Raw genomic sequence first — 27,392 nt, forward strand, 5'->3', positions numbered from 1 at the left:
GTCTGTCTCCCTAATCTGGCCAGTTGATTAGCTAATACACCTCTGTGAGGCCATCCACTGCTCGCGGCAGGTGACACACTGAATTGATGGCACTTTAAGTACCTTTGTCTTCCTCCTCCAGTTCTCTCTTTCTTCAATCTCTTGCTCAAATGGTTTTGCAATTTTTCATTCTGCTGACATGAACCTGATGGATGGTTTCAGTCGTGCTTGGGGCAGACTGCAATTTTCTAAATGCTGCAATTTCAAGCATGACATTTTTCATGTCTCGTACTCTGCATAATATTAAAATTCAGCAACACACACTCATGTTATTCTTACCTTTTAGCCACAGTGTCGGCCGATTGGTCCAGCACTTTGGTCCAGACTGAAACATGGACATTGGTTGGATTGCTGTGAAATTTTAATGATCCCAAGAGGATAATTGTAATGACTTTGCTGATTAGGGTTGGGTACCAATACCGGTTCCAAAAATGCTACGCTAACAGCCCGGTTATCTCCAACAGCAACTTATCCAACTAGCTAATTAATTACCCTAAGATAATGATGAAGTTGTCGATGCCTTACTTTAAATTTTAATAACTTCCTCTTGCTTTTCCTCTTGTGCCATCATCATGCCAAAACCCTAATTTGTGCAAGACATTGGATTATTGCAAAATACCTGCAATGCTAATGACATTCCAATCAGCTTCAGCTGTATTTTGTTTTTAGTGCTAATTAGCTAATGCTAACATGCTCACTTACAAACCTAAGATGGTGAAACATGCTAAACAATACATGTGAGACAGCATGTTAGCGTCGTCAATGTGAGCATATTAGTATACTAGCATTAAGCATCGATATACCTGTTCAGCCTCACAGAGCTACTAGCATATCAGTAGACTTTTATTCTTGTTTTATAATCAAGATTATTAACTGTCCCGTCTTCATTCATTCTCATTCAACTCTGTCTCCATCTTACCCCTCCGCCTTTTTCTCTGCCTGTCTCTAAATCACTACCTCCTTTTCTTCTTGGCATGAAATTAAATCCTGCTTGCCACTTGATTATGATTAGGTCCAGACTTCCATGAGTGAAGCCAGCAGCAGACTGAAGTCAGGTTGTTTAATAAGTGTGACTCATTGGTCTTGGGAGAAATTACTTTCCTGAAGGCAAAATCTGCAGCAGCTGAACTGGCACTCCAGCAGCACACCACCTGGCCTCGTGCATTCATGTTATGAAATTAAAACCGGTTGGTAACGCTGCGGTTTGTGATCTGCATCCAGCAAGTGGATAGATGTGCCAGCAGGGTGGCATCAGTGCTAGCTCTCCGCCTCTGAAAAACAGGAATTGTTGTCATAATGTTATGACAGGCTGTTTCCTGCAGCCTCTTGTTTCTTTGATCTGTTGGTTTTCTGCAAACACTGGGTTGTGGTTTTTAAACCCCCACATTGTGGCGCGGCCTAACCTGGCTGCTGAACTTTCCATCAAGTCAATTTAGTTTTATTGTTTGGCTTCTCTGCACCGCTGAGTGAAAAGAAAATAGACAATCAATCACGGTGGTTGTCAACATGCGGGAGCACTCGAAGGCATAGCGTGACAGCGGGTGTCATGACATTTCCTCAGTGGGAATTTCCTTAGCGTCATCTTCTTTTATTCCTTGAATGTGTATTTATGTTCACATCCTCATGTGTGTATTTCTATAGTATAAAGAAGCTCAGATCAACACAGAGCTGCTGCTGCAGAAGAATGGGATTGCAGTGCATTGCTCAAAATGTGAGTGTCCTCGCTCAGTGTTGATCAGAAGCATTTAGCCAGGACTGTTTTAGTCTTTTTACTCCTTTAGTGTATTGATCTTCATGGTCGATGAGGGTGCAGAAGGGGGGAAATGGGTCAGAGCATGTGTGCACGCTCCAGTGTTCATTATTGATGGCGGTGAGGTCAGTAAATGACTCAGGATTAAGGTGATGAAGCAGGGGTGGGTGTGGTTTTTTTAGAGCAGAAAAAAGGAACTGAAGAGAGTGCCTGTTTCTTATTTGCCCTTCAATGAGTCCGGCTGGCTGAAGTGATGGACAAGCACTTAAGCAGGCAGGCGGTCCGGCCAGAATGACATCGCCCGGCAGAGGAAGGTAATAGGGAGCAGCGTGTCACATCATATTAAGGCGAGCGGGTAGATAGGCTCAGAGATGTGTCTCGGATTTGTGACCCAGCCACATATTGACCAGATAATGAAACAGGGACGGAAAAAGACAGTGAGCGAGAAGCTCTGACGGAGCAGACTGACAGAAATGAAGTAATTTAAGCAGCCAGCTGACAGGTGTGAACAGTGCACTGGAGCGAGAGGAGGTTGTCGGGGTGTAATGATCTGCTTTTGTGGGGATGAAAGAGAAACAGTAGTGGTGGGGTGTACGTGGTGATGGATTTGTTGTTAAATGAAGATTGACATCTCACTGATTCAGACTCTGCAGACAGATGTCACGTGACCTGAGCCCCAGAGAATGCTGTCACATCACCCAAACTTGGCCACATCGGTCACACGGCGTCAGCACACATGCTCCTGTATGAAAACAAACACCGAGCCTGAGCTCCACTGACCTGCTCTGACTGTGAACGCGTTATTGGGCGTTAACGTGCCCCAGAGGTTTTAACCGGGGAGCTGGGTGACAGACGGAGAATGTTAGCGCAGAATCTCGGCTGTGACAGCCAGTCATTGTACCTCGACGACTGATGGTATCATGCTGTCATTGTGTCAGTGTTGAGAACAGACCCACAACAGACGCTGAACAGATAATAGAAGCTTTATCTGGGGATATTCACTCTGTGACATGTGAATATGAACAAGGACGGCCTCAAAGAAAGCGTCTCAGGTGAGCAGAAGTTATTAAGATATAGTTTTATCTTTGGGAGAGACTTCATTAGTACGTGTTTTGAAAGAAGAAAGCTCCTTTTGGGGAGAAATCTGTGAATGTATGAGCGTATGAACTAAAGCAGACATATTTCTCATTGTGCCTCACTGCAGGGAGTGAAATGTATTAGATTTTGCACATGCAGTTTTCATCTGACTCCATTTCTCCAGATGGGGAGTTTTCATCATGGAGTCTCGCTGGGTGGGCCAGTACATGGTCAACGTGAAGCAGTGCTTTCACTGAAATCTATCTGTGTATTCATCCCGAAACACCAGTAATGGCTGTGACAGTGACTAGCCCTGTTTCCATCGATGTATTTTCGTGCACATTTTTAAGTTTTAGAAAAGGTTAATGGAAACAGAGAACGTCCTCAGTTACACAAAGAAGTTTTTTATGTGTAATTGAGGGCAGTTTTCAGGTGGTTTATGCCTTTTTTGAGAAAGAGTTTGTGTGAATAATGGGAGATCATGAGAAATGTCTTGTCAGGATAAGTTCTGACATAGCAAACGTTTAATTTGCATACCTGATCAGCTGTTGCTACTCCGAGAGGAGAAGAACAATAGAAATTGATTCTATTGTTGTTGTCTTCACAGATATTTCCATTACACATGAAAAAAATCCTGAAGACCTCTCCATTTCTGTCTTATAAATGGCCTGATTTTCCTCTTCTTCTTCTTCTTCTTCTTCTTCTTCTTCTTCTTCTTCATCTTCTTTGAGATGTATTGGCAGTTGGCAAACAGCTTTTTTTTTTTTCCAGTTCACAACCTCTACTTCTGTTACTCTGTTACCTTAGCCATGCGTAGCATAGCCTAAACCACCGCTGTCTGATGAAACTATGCTTTGGGTAGCCAAGTTTATTTTCTTAAAACCAGTTGATGGAAACACTCGTAATTTGTATTTTATTTCTTTTTTCTTTTCTTTCTTTTTATGCGGGGTTATTTCAAAAGTTTGCTTCAATTCACTGTGTGTGTGTGTGTGTGTGTGTGTGTGTGTGTGTGTGTGTGTGTGTGTGTGCATGTCTATAGCTGGTGTGTTTCTGTGTGAACAGTAACTGGCCGATTCAGCCATTCTGAATCTGTTCAGATTTCTATTTTCTGCTACAATCAGCAAGCGTCTAATCTGCCTAACACGCCAATTTACCATCCCGTCTCGTCGAGGGTGTCCCCGACTTAAACAGTTCACAACCAGCTCATGACTACAATTTGTCCACTACTCAGAAACAAATCTGTGAAATTGCTTTTCCAGTGTCTTCTGCCAATTAAATTAAATTGATCTCATTGGACCATACAGGATTATGTACTTCTGGATACTTATTGTGATGTATTCAAATGTTTTAAACAAGTGTGACGGCCTTGCAGACATCACACAAACTAATTTATTTCAATAATTATTTAGACATCAAGAAACAGATTTGCCTGATTATCACGGTTTAAGTAAATTTTTTGTCTGAACATGCTAAATGTTTGGCACTTTTCACATGACTTTTTTGCAGTGTTTCATTTATTTTCATGGAATAAAAATACCATACACTGCAAGGATCTTTTTATCTACAAGCAAATATTTGGGCAGAGGCTCTAATCAGGGATGTCCTCGATCCCCTGAGCATTTTATTGTTTATTTAACAGACTCAGAGGCTCATCACATCACTTTGCTCTTGCCAGTCCGTCTGAATCCAGACACACTGCACACATTTCAATAGGCTTAAGACACTGTTGTACTTGATTGTTTGAGGATGTTATTTACAGAAGTCAAGAGCTTCCCCAGATTTCCATAATGTTACCAGGCAGCTCTGATTCACGGAAGGAACACAGACTGCAGATCTGTCTAATCACCAGATGCCTGCTCTCTAATGCATAATGCATCAGACTGTTATTGCAAGTCTGCGGGGGAAACACAGCAGTGATTTGCATTAATATTTTATCAAGCCACTGTGACATCAAAGTCTTAATGGAGGAGACCCTGTGTGTGTGTGTGTGTGTGTGTGTGTGTGTGTGTGTGTGTGTGTGTGTGTGTGTGTGTCTTAGTCTTATCATTAATGAAGTGGACCCCAGTGGCCGGTGCTTGGCCTCTATCAGAGCGTCAGGTTGAGGGGTGAGAATTATGTGTTAAGTTAGTTTAAACAAAAAGAAAAGATAGACATTAAAAAAACAGGCTCATGAATGAAAGGTTTTAATAGAGAGGCGGTCAGTGCTTTGAATCACATGATGCAAAGGCTTTCATATGCAAACAGTCTGAAGGTATGAAAGCATAAAAGCAAGCCTATGGTTGGAAAGAAATTTGATGTTTGTATTTCATCCCTGGCTTTGTTCTAATTTTTTCTATCCTTTTTTTTTCTCCTTTTTTGTCTCCATCTGCATGAATTAAAAGTAATACGTAACATTTCTGCCTTAAAATGTCTAAAAACAATGTAGAACATTTACAGACATACAGTATGTATTTAGCATAGACCTATGTTGTATATTTGTTGTCTGCTTACGTTATCTCAGATGTTTCCAACTATGTTCAAACCCAGAGAAATCCGTAATTTTACTCAACATAAAGGTGCATTTCTTCTTGTCACAGAAAACACCAGATGAGAGTGAAGAACGAAGCTGAAGTGTAAAGACAAGAAGTTGTGGTTTTACGGGGGTTTATGTGCTGGATTAGTTCTTGGCAGGGAGCAGTGACATCCTGGAGTCTCCACTGGTTGCCTAGCAAGGCCGAGTTTGTAACCTTTGGACAGAGCCGAGCTAGCTGTTTCCCCCTCTTTCTTGTCTTTATGCTAAGCTAAGCTATCCATCGTCTGGCTGTAGCTTCATCGAACACTGACTTTACAGTGGTGTCAATTTTCTGTGTATTTCCCAAAATTTTGAACAATTTCTCTCAAGAAAATATATTCTATTGACAACTTGTCTTTCTGTGAGCAAATGTACTTTTGCTGATGATGGTGGACAGCACTAGATCATGTTGGTGTTATGTAAAAAGCAGCATTTGCCCTGATGTATCTGACACGCGCACTCTGTGCTTCCTCAGATGACAGTGCGTCAGCAGCCAGCAGTATGGAGGTGACCGACCGCATCGCCTCCCTGGAGCAGAGGGTCCAGATGCAGGAGGACGAGATTCAGCTGCTGAAGTCTGCTCTGGCTGACGTGGTGCGCCGCCTCAATGTGTCTGAGGAGCAGCAGGCCATGGGGTCACGCAGAGGACCCACCAAAGGTAACATGCATGTATACTGTAGCCGTGTTTTTTCAAGGGTTTCTTCTTCTCGGATCGTTGAGCAACACATTCATAAGGCTTTTGGAGGCCTCCTTCTCCTTTTCCACTTTGTTCTCTCTCCTTCCTTATGATGTCTCCTCCAAACCCATCTTATTTCTTTCCTCTGACCAGTTGTCAATCTCCTCTTCCTCTCCCTCCTGTCCTCTCTTCTCCTGGACTGTGCCGTGTTGTTAAACGTGTTGTGCGTCATGTGTATAGACCCTGCTTTGATGAGAAAGTCTCCCTCAGCAGACAGCAATGTTGGGAAGCCAGGTAGGCTGACTGTGACGTCTGGCTGCACTAACCAGGCCTGGTGTTTAAAAAAAGCACATTTCAGTCACTGCCTGCTGGTGTTATGTTGTATTGTATAGTATTTCACACAAAGTTACTTTCAGTACTGCACTGCCTGAGGTCACTGCACTGTGGTTCGAGTCTAAAGATAGAAATAGATTTATTGTTAAACAGGGGACATTTCTGTCTGCAGTATATACGCTCAACATGCCTCTTTTTACTGTTTATAAGTCCAAGATCTCACTGATAACTTGAACCCATCAATAGAATGTCACGTCTTAGTGAGTATAAGCTGCTTAACACATTTTGTGTTCGCATGTGTGTATGCAGTCTTTCTGTTGAGGACGATTCACCCATAAAACTAATTTCCCTAAAAAAAAGGAAGAGCTGTTGTCGATATGTTTTATTCCAACTGAAAATCCCAGATATAATGATGTGATGTCACATGGACGAAATAACAGGAACACCTGGCAATGTGAGTAATTACAGCCTCAGATCAGAAGTTACAGTGAGTAGTACAGGAGTAGTTCGACAGTTTGGGAAGAGGGTTTGTTAGCTTTCATGCTGAGAGTTAGGTGAGAGGATGAACACCACTCTTGTGTTTGTTTGCTAAATATGAAGCTTTACAGCCAGCACATCTAGCATATCTTAGCATAAAGACTGAAAGCAATTAACACGATGCATCTTATTTGTTTAATCTGTACAGACACCAAACTGTAAAAATGACAAACTGAAGTTTTAGCAGATTTTAAGAGACAGGCTAGCAGTTTCGCCCTGTTTCCAGCCTTTATGCTAAGCTAAGCTAACTGGCTGCTGGCTGCAGCTTTATTGAACAGACAGACGTGAGATTGGTATCAATCTTCTCGTCTATCTCTTGCCAGAAAGTTAACAAACTATTCCTTTAACTTATAGTTGAAACAACACTTCTCTGACACAGTCTCCGTTTAGCTGCAATAGTCAAGAACACAGCTACAAGACAGTTTCCACCACAAGGAAAAGGCACAATTGATATCACACAGCTGAATGCAGCATGTTCTCAGCTGTTATTTCAGTGAGAAATGTAGGAAATAGACCTAGCCAGAGTCATCGCTGATACTCTTTGATGTTTTTATAACAATAATGTATGTGTCGATTTTCAGCTGAGGTCTGTTTGATACAATCTGTGTCCCTAATAGCATCTTCACCCCAGAGGCTGATGAAGTCTGCATGTGAAATCAGCTGCACTTCATGCCATTTTATGTCCTCAAATGTGCACTTGAATGATGAAGCAGAAACAGATTATGATTCTGAGCCGCTGCCAGTTTCAGTCTCTGGAGTGACTTTGGACGGATGAAGTTTCAGTTTGATTTGGGATCTGGAGGATGACTCAGACTTAGAGCTGCTTTTACTGTATTGTTCTCCACTTTAAGATGCAGGGACACAGCAGCCTGCTTCCCTATACTGAAGTCCAGTGATCTGCTTCACAAAGATTAACACACATAATGCACACAGCCTGCACATCCACAGCCACGGACACACAGAAACACATTCATCTTCTTTAACATGCTAACAAAATTACAACCTCAGTTTGCCCCTGCTGTGTAATTACTACATGAAAGATAACAGAGCAACGTGTGTGTAGGCCTGATTGTGCATGCGTGTGTGTGTGTGTGTGTGTGTGTGTGTGTGCATGTCTGCTGGATGAAAGGGTCTATTAAATATTTATCACTGCAGATAAAGCTGCAGCTTGGATTTGTTATTCTGGGTTTACCTGACTGGCTTGTGTGTGTGTGTGTGTGTGTGTGTGTGTGTGTGTGTGTGTGTGTGTGTGTGTGTGCGTGTGCGTGTGTGTGTGTGTGTGCGTTCCCCTTTTGTGTTGTCAAAGAACATCCTGCTAATTATTTGCAATAATGTATTGTAAGAAATAAAAAAAAAAACAACAAGTTAAGCTAATTCATATTTGAATTACATTTAAGAGCATTTGTGCTGCCGCTACTTTTATTCTTATGATGTATTAGCATAGGGAGCATTTTATGTGTGGTATTTCAGGCTAAAATCATGATTGATACACTATATATATATATATATCAAGTATTATTATACTTCAATTCAAGTTTCTATTGCTTTTATTATTTCATTAATCAACAACAACAAACAAAGAGAGAGCTCTCCTCATGCCACACACAAGTGATTTAATGAAAAATAAAGCTAAATGATAGTATTATTTTAGGTATTCTTAAGAATAATGTTTGTTTGTTTTTGATTATCTCTCATGTGATTGATTTCATTTAAAAATATGAACATTTTGGCCACAATACACAAGAAATGTCGAGTTTCTCTAAATCAAGTTTTCCAGTTTGGCGATATGATTGATTAGCTTCTCAGAGCTGATTATGGGCCCTATAACTGACCACCTTTACACACAGCTGAAGGATTTTTACCAAACCTACGTACCACAACACTCACCATCGACCCAAATTTGCTCCACACTATGTTTAAAATGCAGTTTTGTAGAATTTAACTTTATTTCACTAATTGTCAATCAAATATTATAATGTTTTTTTTTTTCTGACCAGCATTCTGTAAGTTCTCACATGTGACTATAACAGCTAGTTTTTTCTGAACACGCCCCATTGTTGTTCTTTTCTTCCAGCCAGGCCAATGATTGCCACCCTGCCGTTACGGCCCACAGTAAACAACGGGACCATCCTACCAAAGAAAGGCAGCGGGACTCTGCCCTCCCCATCTGGACCTGGATCCAGGAAGGACACCAGCACACCAGCCAACAAGAGGTATCTATGGCATTATTTTGACTTTTTAGGAGGTGGGGAGCTATTGACGTGTTCCCAAGCAGATATACATGTTGTGTGTGTTAGTGTTTCTCCAGTGAGCTTTTGTGCCTTATTAATGCTCTAATAAAAACTCTTGTTAAATCCTGACATAAGCTACATGTAGGCCAGGTTGTGAGGTCTTGCACAGATCATGTCTTTCATTCCAGACAGTTAATTTGTCTCGAGACATTTTTCGTCACTGCCTGTCTGCGCCACGTCGCCTCATTCGAGCCATAAATCATCACATTTCTGGCTTTTTATCCGCCAAATGAAGCGAACTGACATTAAACATTGCTGATAAACAGAGAAACAGTCATCCTGTCTCTGCTTCTCTGTCGTGTGTGTGTGTGTGCGTGTGTGTGTGTGTGTGTGTGTGTGTGTGTGTGTGTGTGTGTGTGTGTGTGTGTGTTTGTACATGCATGTGGAGCGCAGGTTATCAGTCTTGTCTGTCAGGGGAACAATAGCCTTTTCCCATCTCTGGATGACATTACCATAATCAGATGAGGCTCCGCACACAGCAGAGACCAGCTCAGTCCAAACAGCTGTGAACTCCCCCACAGCATTGTTTCTTATATCTTCCATGTGGGCACTTTTATTTCTGCTTCGAGGATGTTTTCCAGTACTGAGAGCTGATACTTTCAATGCCGGCTGACTCTCACCCTGAGGTTTACCGGAGAGGACGGCAGAGAAACGGCTCTGCAGATTGAAATGTAACCAGTATGAGGAAATGAGATTTGGTCTTGTGTGTTTCCTGCTGGAGTTTGCTTGTGTTTCTCTGAACGGTTTCCTTCATGAGCTCTTCAACTTCAAGCTTGTACTCCAGCTGGGATTTTAGAGACATGAATCCTCCCCAATGCAACCCCCTCGGAAATAAACATCTCTGAATATAGACATATCTGAATAGAACACATTCTTATCTCATTCATTTATTGGCCTATAAGTTGACAAATTTAAATAGAGTGTAAAAAACGCTAGAACGAGCAAATAAAAAAAACATTCTGTATCAGGTTTTAACTCCCTCCTGGGTGTTTTAAGCCCTGAAATGCCTAAAAAAATAAACCAGTGGTTACTTGCTTATAAATGAGGGTAATGAATGAGGTTTCTTGCTGCTGGGATGAATGGAAGGTTTGAAGTTTTACTTGGTGTTTAAAGTTTGAAGGACATCTTCATTTCTGTGAAAACTACAGAAGAGATTGAATAGTGTGATCTGGCAGGATTTCACCTTTATTCTTTGAGACTTGAGTCATCAGTCGTCTCCTTTGTTTACCTTCCTGTTGTCTGTCTTTGCCATCTCTCCTGTCTTGCTCGTTCTTGTTCTCTGCATTATCTCACCCTGATAACGTGTCCTTTCCAACTGTGCCATTATGTCCTGTTTATGTCCCGTCCACCTACAATGTGATGTCCTGCCAGTCTGTCCAGTTTGTCTTCTCTGTCTCGCCCAACCAGAATTCATTACCTGCCCCTCAGGTGAGAGGAAGTCACAGTGTACTGCTCACTATATAACATCATGGCTGCACCACAGCTCTGACGCATGCTAACCATGCTGTTAAATCTCTCTCCACGTTACATGCTAACTGTGACATTCATTGCTAATATTCACTGTTGGTGTGTTGTTGACCGTCTGTGTCTGGGATTAGTTTAAACTGCAGATTGGTCACAATCCTGTCAGTGCTGGCATACACACAGCAGCCTCCCCCAATGCCCTGTGGCCCAATTACTACGATTCCTCGTGGGATAACACAGCGAACAACAGTTTCTCTCTCTCTCTCTTCTTTCTATTCTATTCTGCTCTTTACTGCACAAACACACACAGGCTCTCCAGAAGGGATAACAGCCACCAGCCAGTTTTAGGATTTGAATAGACTTTTCTCCCATAGGGTGGATTAGGTGACTGGGCCTACTGGCCGTTGGATTGCTGATGGAGCCCTTTCTTTGTTGTGAATAGGCAGGCTGTCTGCACTGCTAATATGCAGATTTGCACAGGTCTGTGCTGATGTTATGAACACCAGAGTGGAGGAAAGAGAGAGTGTAAGTGTGATGAAACAACAAATATCCACATTTCTTTATTTCTCTTTTGCTTTGGTGCAAATTCTCTCTGACACTGTTAAGGAAACGGTGACGCAGATCTGAGTTGAAAAATTAAATAAATACAACTTTCCTGTTCGTGCTTTCAAAAGCTGTTTCCTGGACGAAAACTTCCACAGAGGGCATTTTTAGAAAAGCAGCGTCAGGTAGTTTTATGACCTATTTCTTGTGCTTGCCCCCACCCCTCTCTGCTGTCTCTTTTTGCCTCTGTGCACCTTCCTCCTCACCACAGCACTGTGAGGAGAGCCAACTCTAATGAACACGTGGGAACACTCACGCGGAAAGATTCGGGCGACTCCAAGGGCAACCGAACTCGCGCCGGATCCACCGGCAGCAATTCCAGCGGCAAGAGAAGCGACAGGTAACATCATGTTAAAATCAGCTTCAGCAGCTCACGCATTCATCTGCACGGTCAACTATGCTTTCTGTCCACACAAAGCACGAGGCCATTTGTGTTATGAATAGAAATATGCACCAGAAAACACACTCTGATCTCCTTGTACAGCACTTTCAATCAATGGTTTATCTGGAGGTGGGATGCTGAATGACAGCTGTTTACTCATTTACTTTGCAGCAAACAGAGGGATCCAGTGTTCAATGCAGGTAAGAACTAGAGGCTCTTTCATAGCTCGACAGCTGTGATAGTTTTATGCACTGAGAGACCCACCGAGAGCCATTACACGCCAGGTGCTCAGTGGCTCCCTGTGTCAGTTAGAGGTCAATGCAGTTTGCCTTGAACTGTTTTCTGCGCGCAGAGGACCACTGAGGCCTTCTCTCTACATGATGTTGTGTCTTAAACATCTCTGTCAATCATTCATCTTTTCCATGAGCCATTCATCCACAAGCACCCAGTACACTTCCACTTCATCCATGACTACATCTTCACATCCACACTTCCATGCAGCTTTTCTTTTTAATACGTTTTAGAACACTTTATATTAAAATACACATATTCACCATTAACTAGTTGCTTATTAGCATGCACATTAGTAGCATATTGGCTCTTTATAAACCACTTATTTATGCCTTATTCTGCATGACCATGTTCTACAACTACTAGTTTCCCCTTAATAACCTCCTAAGTACTGCTTACTGATAGGAAGGAAGTTGTTGTACATGAATTATGTTTTTCATAACCTAACCCTAACCCTTAATAACCCAAAGCTCCAGAATAAGGCTTTAATAAGTGCTTTATAGTGACTAATAAAGAGCCAATATGCTACTAATACGCACTCTAATAATCAACTAGGTAATGATGAATATGTATTAATTTATATAAAGTGTGACCGGACGCTCTTTCTACATTTTTTAATTGAAAAATTAGTTGTCCACAACTTAAGGTTTGGGTCAGTTGTGGCCATTGTGACTGTGGGCCAGACAAAGTTTGCGATCAGAACCTGAAGACCGAGGAGACGTGGAGTGACAGGAAGTACACACAGAAAGTAGCCCCATGGATCAGCTATTGTAGCTGACTGCAGAAGGAGCTGCTACAGCTAATCAAACTAACCCAAAAAATGTGTGAAATTATTTATGAAGAGCTGAAATTTATTTCAAGACCTGTCGGAAGCTTTATGCACATTTTGTTGTTTTGTTTTGGGTGTTTTTGTTTTTGTTTTGAGTCCACATTTCTCACATCGGTAGCAGGTGCAAAATTAGCATCACCCATAGACATTATGGTTGTAGCATTGAGAATAAGATATAAATATATATAAAATACTAGAATTTCCCTTTAAGCTGTAATGGCTGTCTTTATCTAAACGTAACTCATGATTGTGCTTATTTTCCTGGCAGAGTTTAAAATGAAAACCTTTTCAGTAGATATTCGTAAACTAGGAGATTTCCAAAAGGAAGAACAAGGAGCTATAGAAGCTCAGGATGAGCCTCTCATTAAATGTTTAGTTTATAGTGTTTCCACAAGAAGACACGACGACCATCTCACAGTTTATTCCCTAAACAAAAAGCAGGAAACACCCAAGACAAAGGGGCCTAGTGTGAAATGAAATGAGTATTGATCAGAATTTCCATCTCCAGCACTCTATTGATTTTTGTGTAAATTGAGCTGCTGTTTTTCATTTGGTTTACACACCTGGTTCCAGTTTCCTTCAGTTTAGTTTGTATCCTCACAAACTACCTGTTGTATTTTTTTTAGTTAAACATGATCCACATATACCTAAAGCAGACTGATGCATTTTCTTTGTATATTTGCAAACCATCAGGTTCAAGGTAGAAATTTTAACACGGTCAGTATCCCCAGTAATTAATCATGTATCATCATGTGACTGTGAAAGCCTGTTAATGCTCTTTGAATATCTCCCAGGTTGATGCTGACTATTAGGAGAAAGTGAGCCACAGGGTTAATTATTACCACTGTACACCACTTATTGGACGTTTGAATTAATTACAAACAAATAATCTCCTGCAAAGCGGCACGATCAGGGCAGCGCAGTGGACGTAACCTGCCACTGGGTGACATTTAGCCAATATAAATGATAATTGCAACAGTAAATTCTGCCACTATAATGCTTACCCGCAATACATGCAAGTCGTTCATTTGAGCAAAATGTGCTGCAAGCCAGTGCAAGCACATGTGTTGGCTGTCTTTTACTTTTACGTTACAAAGAATAGTTAGAAACAACAGCTCATTTAAAAATCAGAGTTTCTTGCTTTGTAGATTAAATTAAATCACTCACCACAAAGGAGCAGAGGGTGGGACACCATCATCCAGGACAGCACTGATTCATTAAGAGCAGGCGGACACAGAGGCTGCTGCTCATTAACAGCACGAAACAGGAAGTGCACTCATATTAGGACAGAGCAGGAAGTGAGGAAGCCATGCCACCCCTCACCTGGTGCTTGTGTCTCTCTCTGTGACCTTTACAAGGGATGCGACGTGTGACCCACTGCAAAGGTAGGCCCACCCCACCCCACCTCTCCCCCCATAAAGTCCCCAGCCTACACAGCTCTCTGGACACTGCAGATGATTTGTTTCACATGTAAAGGATAAAACTGGGACTTTTATTTTGAAATTTTAATTCATATCCTGTTTGGATCTTTTGACCTAAATATTCTGCTGAAATTTAGAGATTCCCCTCAGTGCAATGATCAGGGAGCTATCAGACAGGGGCAGGGGTGGGTTGACAAAGTCTGTGTGTGTGTGTGTGAAAGTTACCCTGTTTTTAGACTAACACACACACATCCTAACCTCCACTGAGAGCTGCGTCAGAGTGTGATTGCAGTGTTTGCAGTTCACTCGTGTGTCTCCGCACTTGTTGTTTAACTGCGGATGAAGCTGCTGCTTCACCCAAACATGCGAGTGCGTGTTTGCTCACAGCCTCACTTTTCGCTCGTAGCCGTTTAGTCTCTGTCACCATAGTAACAACACAGAGATTTCTGACACTTGCTTCCTCGCAGTCGCTTTGAGTTTTCCTGCGAACACTTAAATCCTCTTTCTCTGAGATTCCTCGCTGCAGTTGAGAGCCAGTAGATTTTGCTGCTGCTCTTGTTATCTTGCTGCCCTTACAAACACATTCAGGCTCTTTCTTTGGGGGGTAGTTCCTACTGAAGTCTGTTTGATTTGACTGCTTGTGGTTTTCTCGCAGTGTCGTCTGTTTTTGTGTAGTCCCCTTCAGCAAAGTGTCCACAAAGCTGCTGAGAATGTAAAACAGACCTCACAGATATGTTGCTGTTTACCCAGTCTTGTTACTGGTACCTCTCAACAGTTTGGGCCGGCAACGCCTTAAAATGAAGCAGAACACATGCGGTGCATCTGCAGTATGTGTTAACAGCAGCTATTTTGTCCCTCACAGTTTGTTTCATCTGAATAATCGTTAGAGGCCTGAAGAGGTAAAGCTAATAACTTTCTAAGTGGTTTCCTGGTGAGAACAAGGTAATTTGATGTTGGTTAAAGGGGAAATGTGAATTCTCCATTCAAACAAAGTAAATTCTGTATTTATGAATGAGTCATTTATTATTGGAAACTTTATTGAATTGAATTGTAAGCTGCCTGTGAACAAATTTCACATGTTTGCATGTTTATTTGATTAAAAGACTCTAAGTTAGGCTGAGTTATACTTTGATTAATTGGAGGAAATATACAGATCTGTGAAATAAAACGAAACGAAAAGAGAAAGAATCGACAGTAAATGTGTAGCTGAAACGTTTGTGTTCTTCTCTCCTGCCACATTAATAATCTCACGGCCCTCAGATTAATGTTGTGGCCCCACACACGGGTCCTGACCCCCAGGTTTGGAACCAGTGATTTAGACCAGGATCTTACTCGAGATAGAGAGTGAAAAAAAAACGAATTTTATTGAATGACTCCAGACTTCTTAATAACTACTTCTCCGAAATTAGATCCCAGTGTTTGACGACAGCTCTCGACATGCTGGTGGTTCTAGTTTCCTTTGATAGTTTGTGTTTTGCCGGTTTCATGATGCTTTTTTACTAAATGTGACACCAAAAAGCAACCATTACATCTGTCTAACTTATTCTACCGACCTCCTCCACCCTCTTCTTCGCCCATCTTGTCCCCGTTTGGCCCCCTCCACCCAACCGGCCCTGACAACCTCGTCCACCCCTCTCCATCGCTGGCTCCTCTGCTCTTGTCCCCCATCTACATTATAGTCACAGTACAGATTTACCTCAGCCGCTCTGCCAAACGGAATGGGACCGGCGGCAGCCCCGCGGCTTCGGCTGTGACGGCCCGTTCAGCCACCCACCCCCAACAAACCTCAGAAAGCAGCAAGGCCAGCACGGCCAGAAAGGGCGGTGCCCCCAAGGTGCCACCGGTCAGAAAGACCCCGAGTTTTAGCCTCCAGCTGAGAAAGTCAGGGAGTTTGTCATCGTACTCTCCCCTCGACACACCCAGTTATCGCAGCCCCATCAAGTCTCCCAGCCAGTACTTCCAGATTTGTTACTAGCTAAGTCTGGAAACACAGGACAACAACACTCACTTCTCTAGATGGAAGTGTTCTTTCCACTTATCAAGCTTCAATATGTCCAAGCCACTCAGTACGGAGGCAGATTCATGGTTTTATATCAGATCTGTACCGTTAAAAACACCACATGTCCTCTGAGATTTAAGGTTTTTTAGCATCACCTCAAAAGATAAAACAAGTCCCAAGTCTGTTATATTACATGGACTTATGGCTGACATCGGGAGCTTGTTTTATATATAATAGCATTTTCTTCTAATGAGATTTAGAAAAAGAAGAACATTTGTGGACTGAAATGGTTCATTCTGTTTGTTTTGGTTCCCTTAATGTTTTCTGCATGATTTCTTTTTCAGTGTTAGCATGTTTTTAGTCGATGAGGATTTCTCATTATCCGCTTTTCTAAGCTTGGGTCTGTTTTTTTTTTCTTCATAACATTTCCATTGCTCTGCTTGTGTCTGCATTTTATGTTGGTTAACCTCTGCTGTGAGCTGAATATTTATGAGTTTTGAAAGTGTTTGCAGTTCATTTTGCGCTCTCTGTTGTCATAAGAATGTTTTTGAAACGGCTAATAAAGTCAGTTAAAAAGCTGATTTGTTTGTGGTTGCAGATTCTGTCACTTGTTGTCTTTAATTGAGTCGTTTTCATAGCGAAATTAAACATCACATCACATCTCTCCATATCGAGTCATCTTGTCACACATTGTCACCCTTGTCATTCACATCATAATAACACAATATTCTGCTTCAGTGTCATGTCTGCTTTCTGCATACTGTCATGTTTCATAAATGTAACACCAAAAAACAACAGACATAACTCCACCAGTCACATCTGTATTTTCCCACATGTACCTCACTGATCCTCTTTGTTGCTTCTTCCAGAGGAAGGTTATGTGAAAATGTACTTGAAGGGTCGTCCCATCACCATGTTCATGCCCAAAGAGCAGGTGGACAGTTACTGCCTGGAGGCCAGAGCCGACCTGCCCAGCAACAAGCTCAAACTGGACTGGGTGTATCCTTTCACTGGGGTGTGTTTTTTCTTTTTTTGCACAGGGAATTTTTCCCAAAGAAATGATAAGTCCTGCTCGTGATCTGGAAAGTTTTGAAGAGCAGTCCTCCAAGGAGAGTAAATCCAGATTGGTATGTGATGTAGCTGGGAGAGGAAGCTGACAAACGTGTCGTCTCCTCTCCCTGCCTGTCAGAGCAGATCTGTTCAGATGTTCATCCTCTGCGCTGCAGTCAGAGCCGGGCTCGTCGCTCCGCGGCCTGCAGTCGGTAATAACCTGCTCACAGCTGGAAGGCTGAGACGCAGCCAGTCAGCAGCTCCTCTTGTGCTCTTTTATTTTTATTTTGTTTCCTTTTGTGGTGTCTCTCTTTCTTTCGTCTGATGATGAAAGACTGAATGCTGTGTGTTGTTCAGTCTAGCTGAACGCCGAAGGGGAAAGAGCTGCAAGGAAGAGAGAGGAAAGATTAAATCTGAGGAGAGAAACACACACACACACATACACACACACACAGACACACACACACACTCAGAAATAGACATGTGGGCTGCGTGTTTTCTATGTCGAATCCAGAATGAACTAGATTACAGATTATAGGGATAAATAAGACACATGCACGCAGTAGATAAATGATTTATTGTTGCAGTTTCAATGCATTTTAAAGTATTTTTTGTAGTTCCTTCTTGTTATTAAATGTGAGCATTAATGAGAATAATTAGAATAATAAATAGAATATTTTTTGTCAATTCATCTCTTGGACTATAAAACATAGAAAAACAGTGTAAAAATGTTGGAATCATTCTGCTGTCTTAAAAGTTCTATCCATCGCCCATAGATATTCAGCTTGCTATCAGATAAGGCAGAAAAATTGCAATGTTTGGCGTTTTGACTTAATTTTCTGTCTTGCTCTCCTCCTGTCCATGACTCCTGTTTCGTTCCTTGACATTTTGAATGTCCAGTTATGGTTACCGCGGCCGAGACTGTCGCTCCAACCTTTACTTGTTGCCCACCGGAGAAACGGTGTATTTCATTGCCTCGGTGGTCGTCCTGTTCAATGTGGACGAGCAGCTGCAGAGACACTACACTGGACACACAGACGACATCAAATGGTGAGAGACATGCAGGGATTATAAAACACACACACTAACCTGCGTCCACGTGCAGTGAGCCGCAGCCCACGTCACACCTGTCGTCCACCTTTCATCTCTTCTACCTGTCGGAGCTGATCATTCGACACTATTTCTACAGTCCTCACAGGCTGTGGCAGAGTTTAGTCACAGCATGTTCTCTGCTGTGCACAAACACACAAACAAAGATGGAGGGGCTGAGAGCTTTCCAGTGCTTTGTCCTCTGCTGCAGAGTAACTGCAATGAGGGAAGGTAACAGATAAACAAGTGTACTTCAGTGTGGTGTGTGTTTGACTGCAGGTGTTTCTGCACAGGTATGCACGAGCTCTGCCTGTGAGGGAGTGTGTAGTGCAAGGTAACCTTAAAAAGACACAGCCATGATTAAGTTATCACACTCTGGGGTTAATCAAAATTCAGATTATTAATGAATGCTTTGGATTACAGATCAAACACTGGATTACAGACAGATTCCTCCTCCTTTGAAGGCAAAATGTCGGAGCTTTACGCATGCTGCGAGCGTTGCTACACCGCCATACCCAGAAGAGGACGAGTTTATCTTAAACTGTTTCATTTCCCCCCTCACGTTAGCACAGGCGGCGTGCGGTAGCTACAGTGAATGTCGTATTCACAGCTTTAAAAACCTCACTCACCAAATGTGGCCTTTCATGTTCTGTGAGCGCGTTGCTCATCTTTATTCACGTCCTCCTTTTGATGTTGAAAAGCTTTTAACTGGTTTCATGTCTGTTTCCACGTCTTTCTCTTCACCAGCCTGGCCGTCCACCCCGACAAAATCACCATAGCAACCGGGCAGGTGGCAGGCACCTCTTCAGATGGGAAAGTAAGTGAGAGAGATTGATATTTTATCATTTCAGCTTTCAGGGACTGATTTATTGGAGTGAGGAGTTATGAGAAGCTGAAACACATTTACTCTGCGTTCACTGACTGAATTCAAGCTCTCATCGCTTCAAACTGACCTCCTGGTGTTGTGCCTGTGTGTGTGTGTGTGTGTGTGTATGTGTGTGTGTGTGTGTGTGTGTGTGTGTGTTTTCCTGGCAGCAGCTGGCTCCTCATGTCCGTGTTTGGGACTCTGTCAGCCTCAACACACTCCACGTCCTGGGAACAGGCTTCTTTGACCGAGCATTGGTCTGCCTGGCTTTCTCCAAGTCGGTAAGGAAACACCACAGACACCCTTAAGAAGGAGTTTCAGGCCATTTCTGGCACGTTTTTGACTGTTCTATGTTTCTGTCAGTACATAAACATGGGTTTGTGTCTTAGAATGGAGGAAACACACTGTGTGTTGTGGATGACTCCAATGACCACGTCCTCTCCGTCTGGGACTGGCAGAGAGAGGACAGGCTGGCTGAGGTGAAGGTATGTGTGTGCATGTGTGTTAAATAGACAAATTAAGACATAACCTCCTGCCACTAGCATCAACAACTCACTGTTTCCTGCTTTATGCATTCGGTTCAGTGCTCCAACGAGTCGGTGTTTGCTGCAGACTTTCACCCAACGGACTGCAACATCATAGTGACCTGCGGCAAGTCCCATCTCTATTTCTGGAACCTGGAGAAAGGCATGCTGGTCAAGAAGCAAGGCCTGTTTGAGGTTGGACACCAGACTGCTTCCCACATGTTAGATTAATGCCATTAAGCAATTAAGTTTGATAAAGAGGAAATCAGCGGGGGTCCAGCAAAATGGTCTGTGTGTGTTCTTGTGTTTCTTGCAGAAGCAGGAGAAGCCCAAGTTTGTGTTGTGCGTGACCTTTGCAGAAAATGGAGACGCCATCACAGGAGACTCGAGTGGAAACATCCTGGTGTGGGGAAAAGGCACGTTAAACCATTGATTTCTTCAAACTTTCTTTGCATGCACAGGTCCAATGAGTGCCACAGAATCCAACATTTAGGCAAACATTAAAACCTAAAAAACTGCACTATCTCTCTTTTTGTTTCCGAGTTCAGTCCGTCTGTCTGTTAATCAGCCCTCCTCGAGCAGTCGACCTTTATGTCTGACCGACCAGATCTTCTCATCCATCTCATCCCATCTCTGTCACGCAGGCACTAATCGCATCAGCCACGTCATCCAAGGAGCTCACGAGGGCAGCATCTTTGCTCTGTCCATGCTGAGGAACGGCACGCTGGTGTCTGGAGGAAAAGACCGCAGGCTCGTCTCCTGGGACGGCAGCTACCAGCAGATACAGACGGTGGAGGTGAGCGAAGTTCAGCACGGTCTGCTTTCTCGACAAATGAAAATAAAGTATGTGAATCACACATAATTTCAAGTATGAAACGTGTAAATCATACTTATACAAATGATTTCACTATAAGAATGCGTGGGCTTTTTAATGTAGGGCTCTGCAGCATCCTAATGATCTGATCTGCTATCACCACATTCGGTTAATGTTTTAAAATGTTGAGCTGCATATCCAGCTCATTCTTTTTAAGCAGGTTCCTTGTATTAGACAGAAATCACCCTCCTGCCCGAGGCGGCGGACTATGTGTTCTGAATACTGCACCATGTCATAAATATTACAGAGGATGAGATGGGTTTGTGCTCTCACTTAGATTCATGGGTATTTATAGCGGTGAGAATTATGGGTTGCTGGTGTCTTATTTGCTCAAAGGAGACCATGTTATGCAGTAAAAGATTAGCTGATGATTATTCTGGAAAAGGTTGGACTCCAGGTGAACAGATGGTTTATGTGATTCTTGTGTTTTCTCCACAGGTGCCTGAGTTGTTTGGTCCCATCCGGACCATAGCGGAGGGCAGAGGGGAGACTGTGCTCATCGGGACCACCAAGCACTTTGTTTTGCAGGGCAGTTTGGATGGAGAATTCATACCTATTACACAGGTAGATGCATTAATAGATACATCACAAAGTAGAGCTGCAACCAACGATTACTTTTATCAATTAATGGGTGAATTGTTTGGTCCATAGAATGTCAGAAAATAGTGAAAAGGGTCCATTGCAGTCTCCCAGAATCCAAAGTGACACCTTGTTTAAGCTGTACAGTTAACAACCCAAAAATATGAAGTTTACAAAGAAATAACACAGAGAAAAGCGGAAAATCCTCAGTTGGAGAGTTGGAGAATATTTTGGTAAAACAATAAACTGTTTACCAAAATAGTTGCAGGTTACTTTTCTGGTCATCCACTAATTGATTAATCATTAATTGCTGCAGCTCTACTATGACATTGTCCAAGTACACTGGGTGTTGTTGCAGAAGAAGAACTCTCCTCTCCTCTCCAGGGTCACACTGATGAGTTGTGGGGTCTGGCTGTTCACCCCTGGAAGCCTCAGTTCCTCACCTGTGGCTATGACAGGCAGGTGTGCCTGTGGGACTCCAGTTCCCATCAGCTCATCTGGACCAAGAGTATTGAGGTAAGTTTAGTCAACACTGCCCCCTGGGGTGTGTCATGGGAATTACACATGAGGAATTTTTTTTTTTATCAGTTCTGGTGTCCGTGAGAAACAGCAATAACAGCACATTTAGCTGGTAAAATATACAAATTTACATGTATAATATCATGAAATTGGTTTGAGTTTTCGTTTTTATTATTGCCTGAAGTTCCACTTCAGACATGTTTCATGACATATAAAAACAGTTTTTTGTAAGTTCAGTTACCTCGTTTAAAATCTATTTCTTCTCCCTCATTGAAAAATCCAGAATTTATGAGTATGCAAATATTTTTCATTTCAAACAAGATGTCTCCCGCTTGGCTTAAACATTCATTCTGAGTGTATGTGCGATGTAGGTTTCAAGTTTCCACATCGCACTCGAGTAAGTTTCATACTGAACCGTGATTGGCTTTGAAACTAGTTGTGACATCACAAAATCCTGCTTGTACCTGCAGGTCTTAGGGTCAGATTTAAGGTGAGGACAGAGAATCCTCCCTCCTCCAGCAGGTGAATGTGGAAACAGCCTTTTAGTGTCAAACTCTGCACATGCATCATTCTGAAACATCCAACTGAAGTAACAATAAGAAAAGCAGATTTTAAATATTCTCTTCTTCCTGTTTCTGAAAGGATGCTGCCCAGTCAGCAGGCTTCCACCCGTGTGGAGCTGTGGTTGCCATAGGAACCCAGACTGGCAGGTGGGGAATCAAAAACGCTTAGCAACTATTCACTTACTGAAAAAGTGTTTAACTGACTGCTTCACATAGAAGTGTTATTAGTCATTAGGACCATCCTCTTCCGCAGATTGTAATTGTTATTAAATTCCATGCATCTGTCGCTGATGCTGCAGGTGGCTGGTGCTGGACACTGACTCTAAGGATCTTGTCACAGTGCACACAGATGGGAATGAACAGCTGTCTGTTATGAGCTACGGGACAGGTATGGTGATAACTGCTGACAGTGTGTCTGCGCTGTGCATGCTGAGTGTTGTTTTCTTTGTCCGTTTATACTTTTGTTTTCTGGAAATTCACAGCTCAGTGCTTTACAAGTGTACAGCACAGATTCATGTCCGAGGAAAAACGTCAAGTATTATACAAAATAAAAAGGCAAAACTTGTATCTGTTGTGGGGCTTGTTGTTGCCAGCAGGAAAATTACAACAGTAATATTTCCAAAAATAATTTAAAATCATTACAAGCAATAAATGGGTTCAGGACATCTAGGTTTTGTTTTATTTTACAACCATTAATCTTCCTGTCTTCTTTTATTCTGTTTAGATGGCAACTTCCTGGCCATCGGTTCCCACGACAACTACATCTATATCTACGCCGTGGCTGAAAATGGGAGGAAGTACAGCCGAGTGGGGAAGTGCTCGGTGAGCACCTGTATTTATAATCCCCCCTCATCCTTTATTTTTAGTTCCTCCCTCCACCACTCTATATTTGGGCCTCCACCCTGTACACTCTGTCCTCACTTTGTGTTGATAAAAAAGCTGTAAAATGATAAATGACAACGAGCTGACTCATACAGTGCCGTGTCTACATCGATATAATGACTAAGGGTTGCTGTATCAAATCCAATTCACATTTTTAGCATTATTTCTGGTGCTTGATGAACCATGTTGCCTCTGCTCCAGGAACAGGACGTGTCTGTAAAGATGAATCATCTAATGTGGTCCTTTTCTATCATATCCCAGGGTCACTCAAGTTTCATCACCCACCTGGACTGGTCAGTGGACTCCCAGTACCTGGTGTCAAATTCAGGGGACTATGAGATTCTCTACTGTAAGTATGATCGCTCTCATCCTCTCAGTTTTTGTCTATGATTGTTTGTTACAGATGAAATGATGGTTGAAATCTTGCAAACATGTGTGGGAGTTTGACAGCCACTCAGGATGTCTGCATCAGCTGGTTGCTGCTCAGTTTTGAAACCTAATGCTCGGCACATGCTAATTTAATGCTTAAATAAAGCAAGATGTATCAGGATTTCTGTTGCTCACTATTCAGACACCATAAAGTCACTGTGAGTTAGTGTGTGTGAGTTGATGTGACCCACTGAGAACTTAAATAGCTCTCTAAAAACAGGAAGGATTCATGATTTGATGAAATTGCTATTTTTGACGAGTTTAACCCTAAATAATGATTATATTTACATCATCAGGACTATGTGTGTGTGGTTGTCTGTGTGTGTGTGTGTGTGGTCAGATTTGGAGGTGACAGCACAACCAAACATCCACATACTGCCATCTCATTTAAATAAACATTTTTCTGAAATCTGATTGGAACACTGAAGTCTGTGACATCACCGTTTTCCAGCCTAGCCCCACCCTCTTCAGATTAGTAAGAAAAACAAAGGAGAAAACACAAATACAGAAAATCTCTCATGTGAAAAAAGATAAAGGTGCTGACACTTGGTTTTCGGGCCTTTAATGAATCAGCATTGTTATTTTCATACATTACGTTACATGCTACCAAATAAGCTGAAATCCAGTGACATAGGAAAAATGTATCTCAGCCCCTGCACGTGATTACCTCCCTGAGAGCACAACAGAAATATAAAATAATGACAGTGTTTCTATCAAACTAGTCGTCAGATGTTGCTGTTGCTGCATACACGTTGCTGCATAATAATAAAGCATAATAAACTCAGAGCGGCTTGATCATTTCTTAATGATGAGCAACAGCAATTCATAATGCATTAACAGCATTAATTCACACATTAAAAAATCATGAGTCCTGCATTAATTACTCAAGAATGTGTCCTTATTAGAAAGTGCTACCAAACTGTCACCGTGTAGCAGTTAATTCAACACATGAACTGTTCGTGGACACACATTCCAATCAAAGCTTGAGTTGACAAGAGACCGTTTTTGCTGTGAAGTCGGTGCTGAGATCTTATTATAAAAATGTGTTAAAATGACTCACGAGTGTGACGGACTCACAACACGCAAACACTGGCATGGTGCTGGTTTTGTTGAAGCTGCAGTACCCATGATACTAAATCATGTGTGTTTGGTTTGTGTGTGTGTGTTTGTGTTCTCAGGGATCCCATCAGTGTGTAAACAGGTGGTCAGCGTGGAGACCACCAGAGATATCGAGTGGGCCACCTACACCTGCACTCTGGGCTTCCAGGTGTTTGGTAAGTGAAGGCTCCTTCCCTCACCCTCCTCAGGTGTGTGTTTGAGTGTTAATGTCCGTTCAGTAGACGTTTCCTGCGCTCTGCTCCTCAGGCCTGTGGCCCGACGGCTCTGACGGCACCGACATCAACGCTGTCTGCAGGACCAATGATAAGAGCCTCCTGGTTACCGGAGACGACTTCGGGAAGGTCCATCTATTTTCATATCCCTGTTCACAGTTCAGGGTAAGACACTGCACGCTATCATGCAACACGTACGTCTCAGTGATGTTAAGAAGGAGATTAAAAGAGGCAAAAGGATGTGAAAGTTAGTTATCTGTGTTTTCTTTCCAGGCTCCCAGCCATGTTTACGGCGGCCACAGCAGTCACGTGACCAACGTGACCTTCCTGTACGACGACAGCTACCTGGTGTCAACTGGAGGGAAGGACATGAGCGTGATGCAATGGAGGATAGTCTGAGGCAGCGAGACAGAAACAGATACTGTCGGTTTCTCACTGCTGCTGGGGGCCTGAAACCCAGCTGAAGCGAACTGAACTGAACTGAACTGCACTAAACTGAACCGAACCAAACTTAAATTAACTCAAGACGCTAAAAACAAAAGCGGATCTGCCTGAACTGAAGCGAATTGACAGAAGAGGAACCTGAGGTTTCTATTCCTGATCTGCTCTCTGATCCCAAATGAGATGAACCGTTGGAGGTGTAATATGCGGTTGCTTGAAAACAAGAAAATCTTGAATATTTCTCCTTTTCTTTATTCACACTACATGTACAAAAAAAATCTCTTTCTCTCTCACACTGTACTGTAGCCAACTCACCAATGACATGAGACAAAACAAATCAAACGAAACAGAACCAAAGGCTCTGACTTTCTGACTGTACAGTTTGGCTTTCACTGTTCTCGTGTTGTGCAAACTCCAGCCACAGATAACAGACTGAAGAGGGTCCCGACTGAACATCATCACGCTGGAGATCGGAGAGCGTTGGAACAAAAACTGTGTACGGAAAGAAAGGACATAGTGATTTTCTAATTGTTAAACTTTCTTTTATTTTGTATTTAACAACTCAGGAAAGCACTAGTGAAGCAGGACTCCTCCCTGTTATTAACGCTGACATATCAGAACGAGCCCTAAACACATCTAAACATGCAGAGGAATATGAACCACAGTTTAAAACACACACAGCTGTTGTCCAGCCATAATAGGTGTATTTGCACTAACTGTGTATGAAAACTACATATTCAGTCTGGGCTAATGCTGAATTTGGAGGACATAATGATTTAATACAGCAAGGAGAATACTGTGGAGCAGAGGGAGTCTGGAGAAATAATTTTTATGCCATCTGGATTCAGAGTTAGAATTTTAACCATTTTCCACAACTTTATCTGAACATGTTCTCCGTTTTTTTGTGCTTCCAGGTTCTAAAAAAGGAGCCTTTTATATTATTTATTGATCATGAGTCAATTCCTTCACTGCCAACTTTCAGTTCCTTCGAGTTATTCCCTACAATAAATCCCTGCTTAGTCTTAGCAGATGTGTAAATATACAGAGAGGCTTGAAACATGAGCAAAGATGTGGGTGAATATAGAGTATTTGAGGCTGTTTCAGAGGTTTGGAATGAGTTGTTGCATCTTGCCTTCGCCTTGATGAGCGAGGAAAATGGAAATCAAGCATGTGTTGGGGTTTTCTTAAGTGATGTGAAGCCTTTTCAAATCTGTATCTATCTGCATTTTACTGCACCCCGATCAGTTGAAAGGGGAGGGTGAGACCATTACACTGTAACTGTTTAAGTCTGATGTGCACCATCAGTCAATGGCAAGATATTTAACTGAACTGAACCTTCTTCAGGTGTTTTTTTTTACTCTAACTCACTGCTTCAGCCTGATAAACATACAGCAGGTGTATGTACCTGCACAAAAGAACAAGCGAGTCGCCATTTAGCACTTACTGTAGCTTTTCATGAACCAATGATGTCTGCTTTTAGCCTTCCGAGCTGCGTACTGTCCATATGCCTACTGTACCGTACGTAGCATGTCACACACCTTCATCTTATGGTTGGCAGCAAGCCGATATTACACACGTGCATGAATAAACCAGATTTCTTTGATTGGGGTTCAGCAGGTTCAGTAGGCTCAGGCGTGCCGCTGATGTGAGGCGTGTTGTTTTGATGGTTGGACTTGTCAGGAAAATAAAATGAAATCTTCTAACAGCAGTGATATAAAGTAAACACTCTACAGGGTGAATGTAACATGATTTGTCTTACCACTAAGCACTTGGAGCTGCAGAATACCATTGAACATTTACATTTGGCTGAAAGTAAATGCAACATGAAATTCCCATGAGGCTGTGTCTTATATTTTCCACTTTATGACATTTTACCTCTGATTTCTTTGATTTTTTTGAAATATGTTTCTTCATTTTACATCTTCTTTTTGACAAGTGTTATGTAATAATGCACTTTTATACACTTTCAATGCTTATATTTCTTTATAATGGCCAAATAATCA

The 27,392-nt window shown here is 42.3% G+C and overlaps 1 protein-coding gene across 4 annotated transcripts in view; it reads left to right on the top strand.

The window, feature by feature from the left end:
• Window positions 1–27,222, top strand: part of eml1 (EMAP like 1) — a 40,035-nt gene extending 12,813 nt beyond the window's left edge. Inside the window, exons 2-23 of one of the 4 annotated variants that reach the window (XM_041953188.1) lie at window positions 5,893–6,075; window positions 9,038–9,176; window positions 11,533–11,661; window positions 11,875–11,903; window positions 14,182–14,208; window positions 17,113–17,242; window positions 18,194–18,343; window positions 19,130–19,199; window positions 19,418–19,528; window positions 19,637–19,732; window positions 19,832–19,966; window positions 20,088–20,187; window positions 20,416–20,567; window positions 21,084–21,209; window positions 21,609–21,740; window positions 22,386–22,453; window positions 22,606–22,694; window positions 23,031–23,128; window positions 23,450–23,537; window positions 24,796–24,891; window positions 24,983–25,113; window positions 25,222–27,222. In XM_041953188.1, coding sequence (XP_041809122.1) covers window positions 5,893–6,075; window positions 9,038–9,176; window positions 11,533–11,661; window positions 11,875–11,903; window positions 14,182–14,208; window positions 17,113–17,242; window positions 18,194–18,343; window positions 19,130–19,199; window positions 19,418–19,528; window positions 19,637–19,732; window positions 19,832–19,966; window positions 20,088–20,187; window positions 20,416–20,567; window positions 21,084–21,209; window positions 21,609–21,740; window positions 22,386–22,453; window positions 22,606–22,694; window positions 23,031–23,128; window positions 23,450–23,537; window positions 24,796–24,891; window positions 24,983–25,113; window positions 25,222–25,347 — 2,405 coding nt within the window. In that variant the 3' untranslated portion in view covers window positions 25,348–27,222. Of the gene's footprint in view, window positions 1–5,892; window positions 6,076–9,037; window positions 9,177–11,532; window positions 11,662–11,874; window positions 11,904–14,181; window positions 14,209–17,112; window positions 17,243–18,193; window positions 18,344–19,129; window positions 19,200–19,417; window positions 19,529–19,636; window positions 19,733–19,831; window positions 19,967–20,087; window positions 20,188–20,415; window positions 20,568–21,083; window positions 21,210–21,608; window positions 21,741–22,385; window positions 22,454–22,605; window positions 22,695–23,030; window positions 23,129–23,449; window positions 23,538–24,795; window positions 24,892–24,982; window positions 25,114–25,221 lie in introns of those variants that run through there. The other 3 variants (XM_041953189.1, XM_041953190.1, XM_041953193.1) reach the window with 3 other exon arrangements.
• The last annotated feature ends 170 nt before the right edge of the window (window positions 27,223–27,392 follow it).

The sequence above is a fragment of the Chelmon rostratus genome, chromosome 15 (genome assembly GCF_017976325.1).
Source record: "Chelmon rostratus isolate fCheRos1 chromosome 15, fCheRos1.pri, whole genome shotgun sequence".
Taxonomy (NCBI): domain Eukaryota; kingdom Metazoa; phylum Chordata; class Actinopteri; order Chaetodontiformes; family Chaetodontidae; genus Chelmon; species Chelmon rostratus.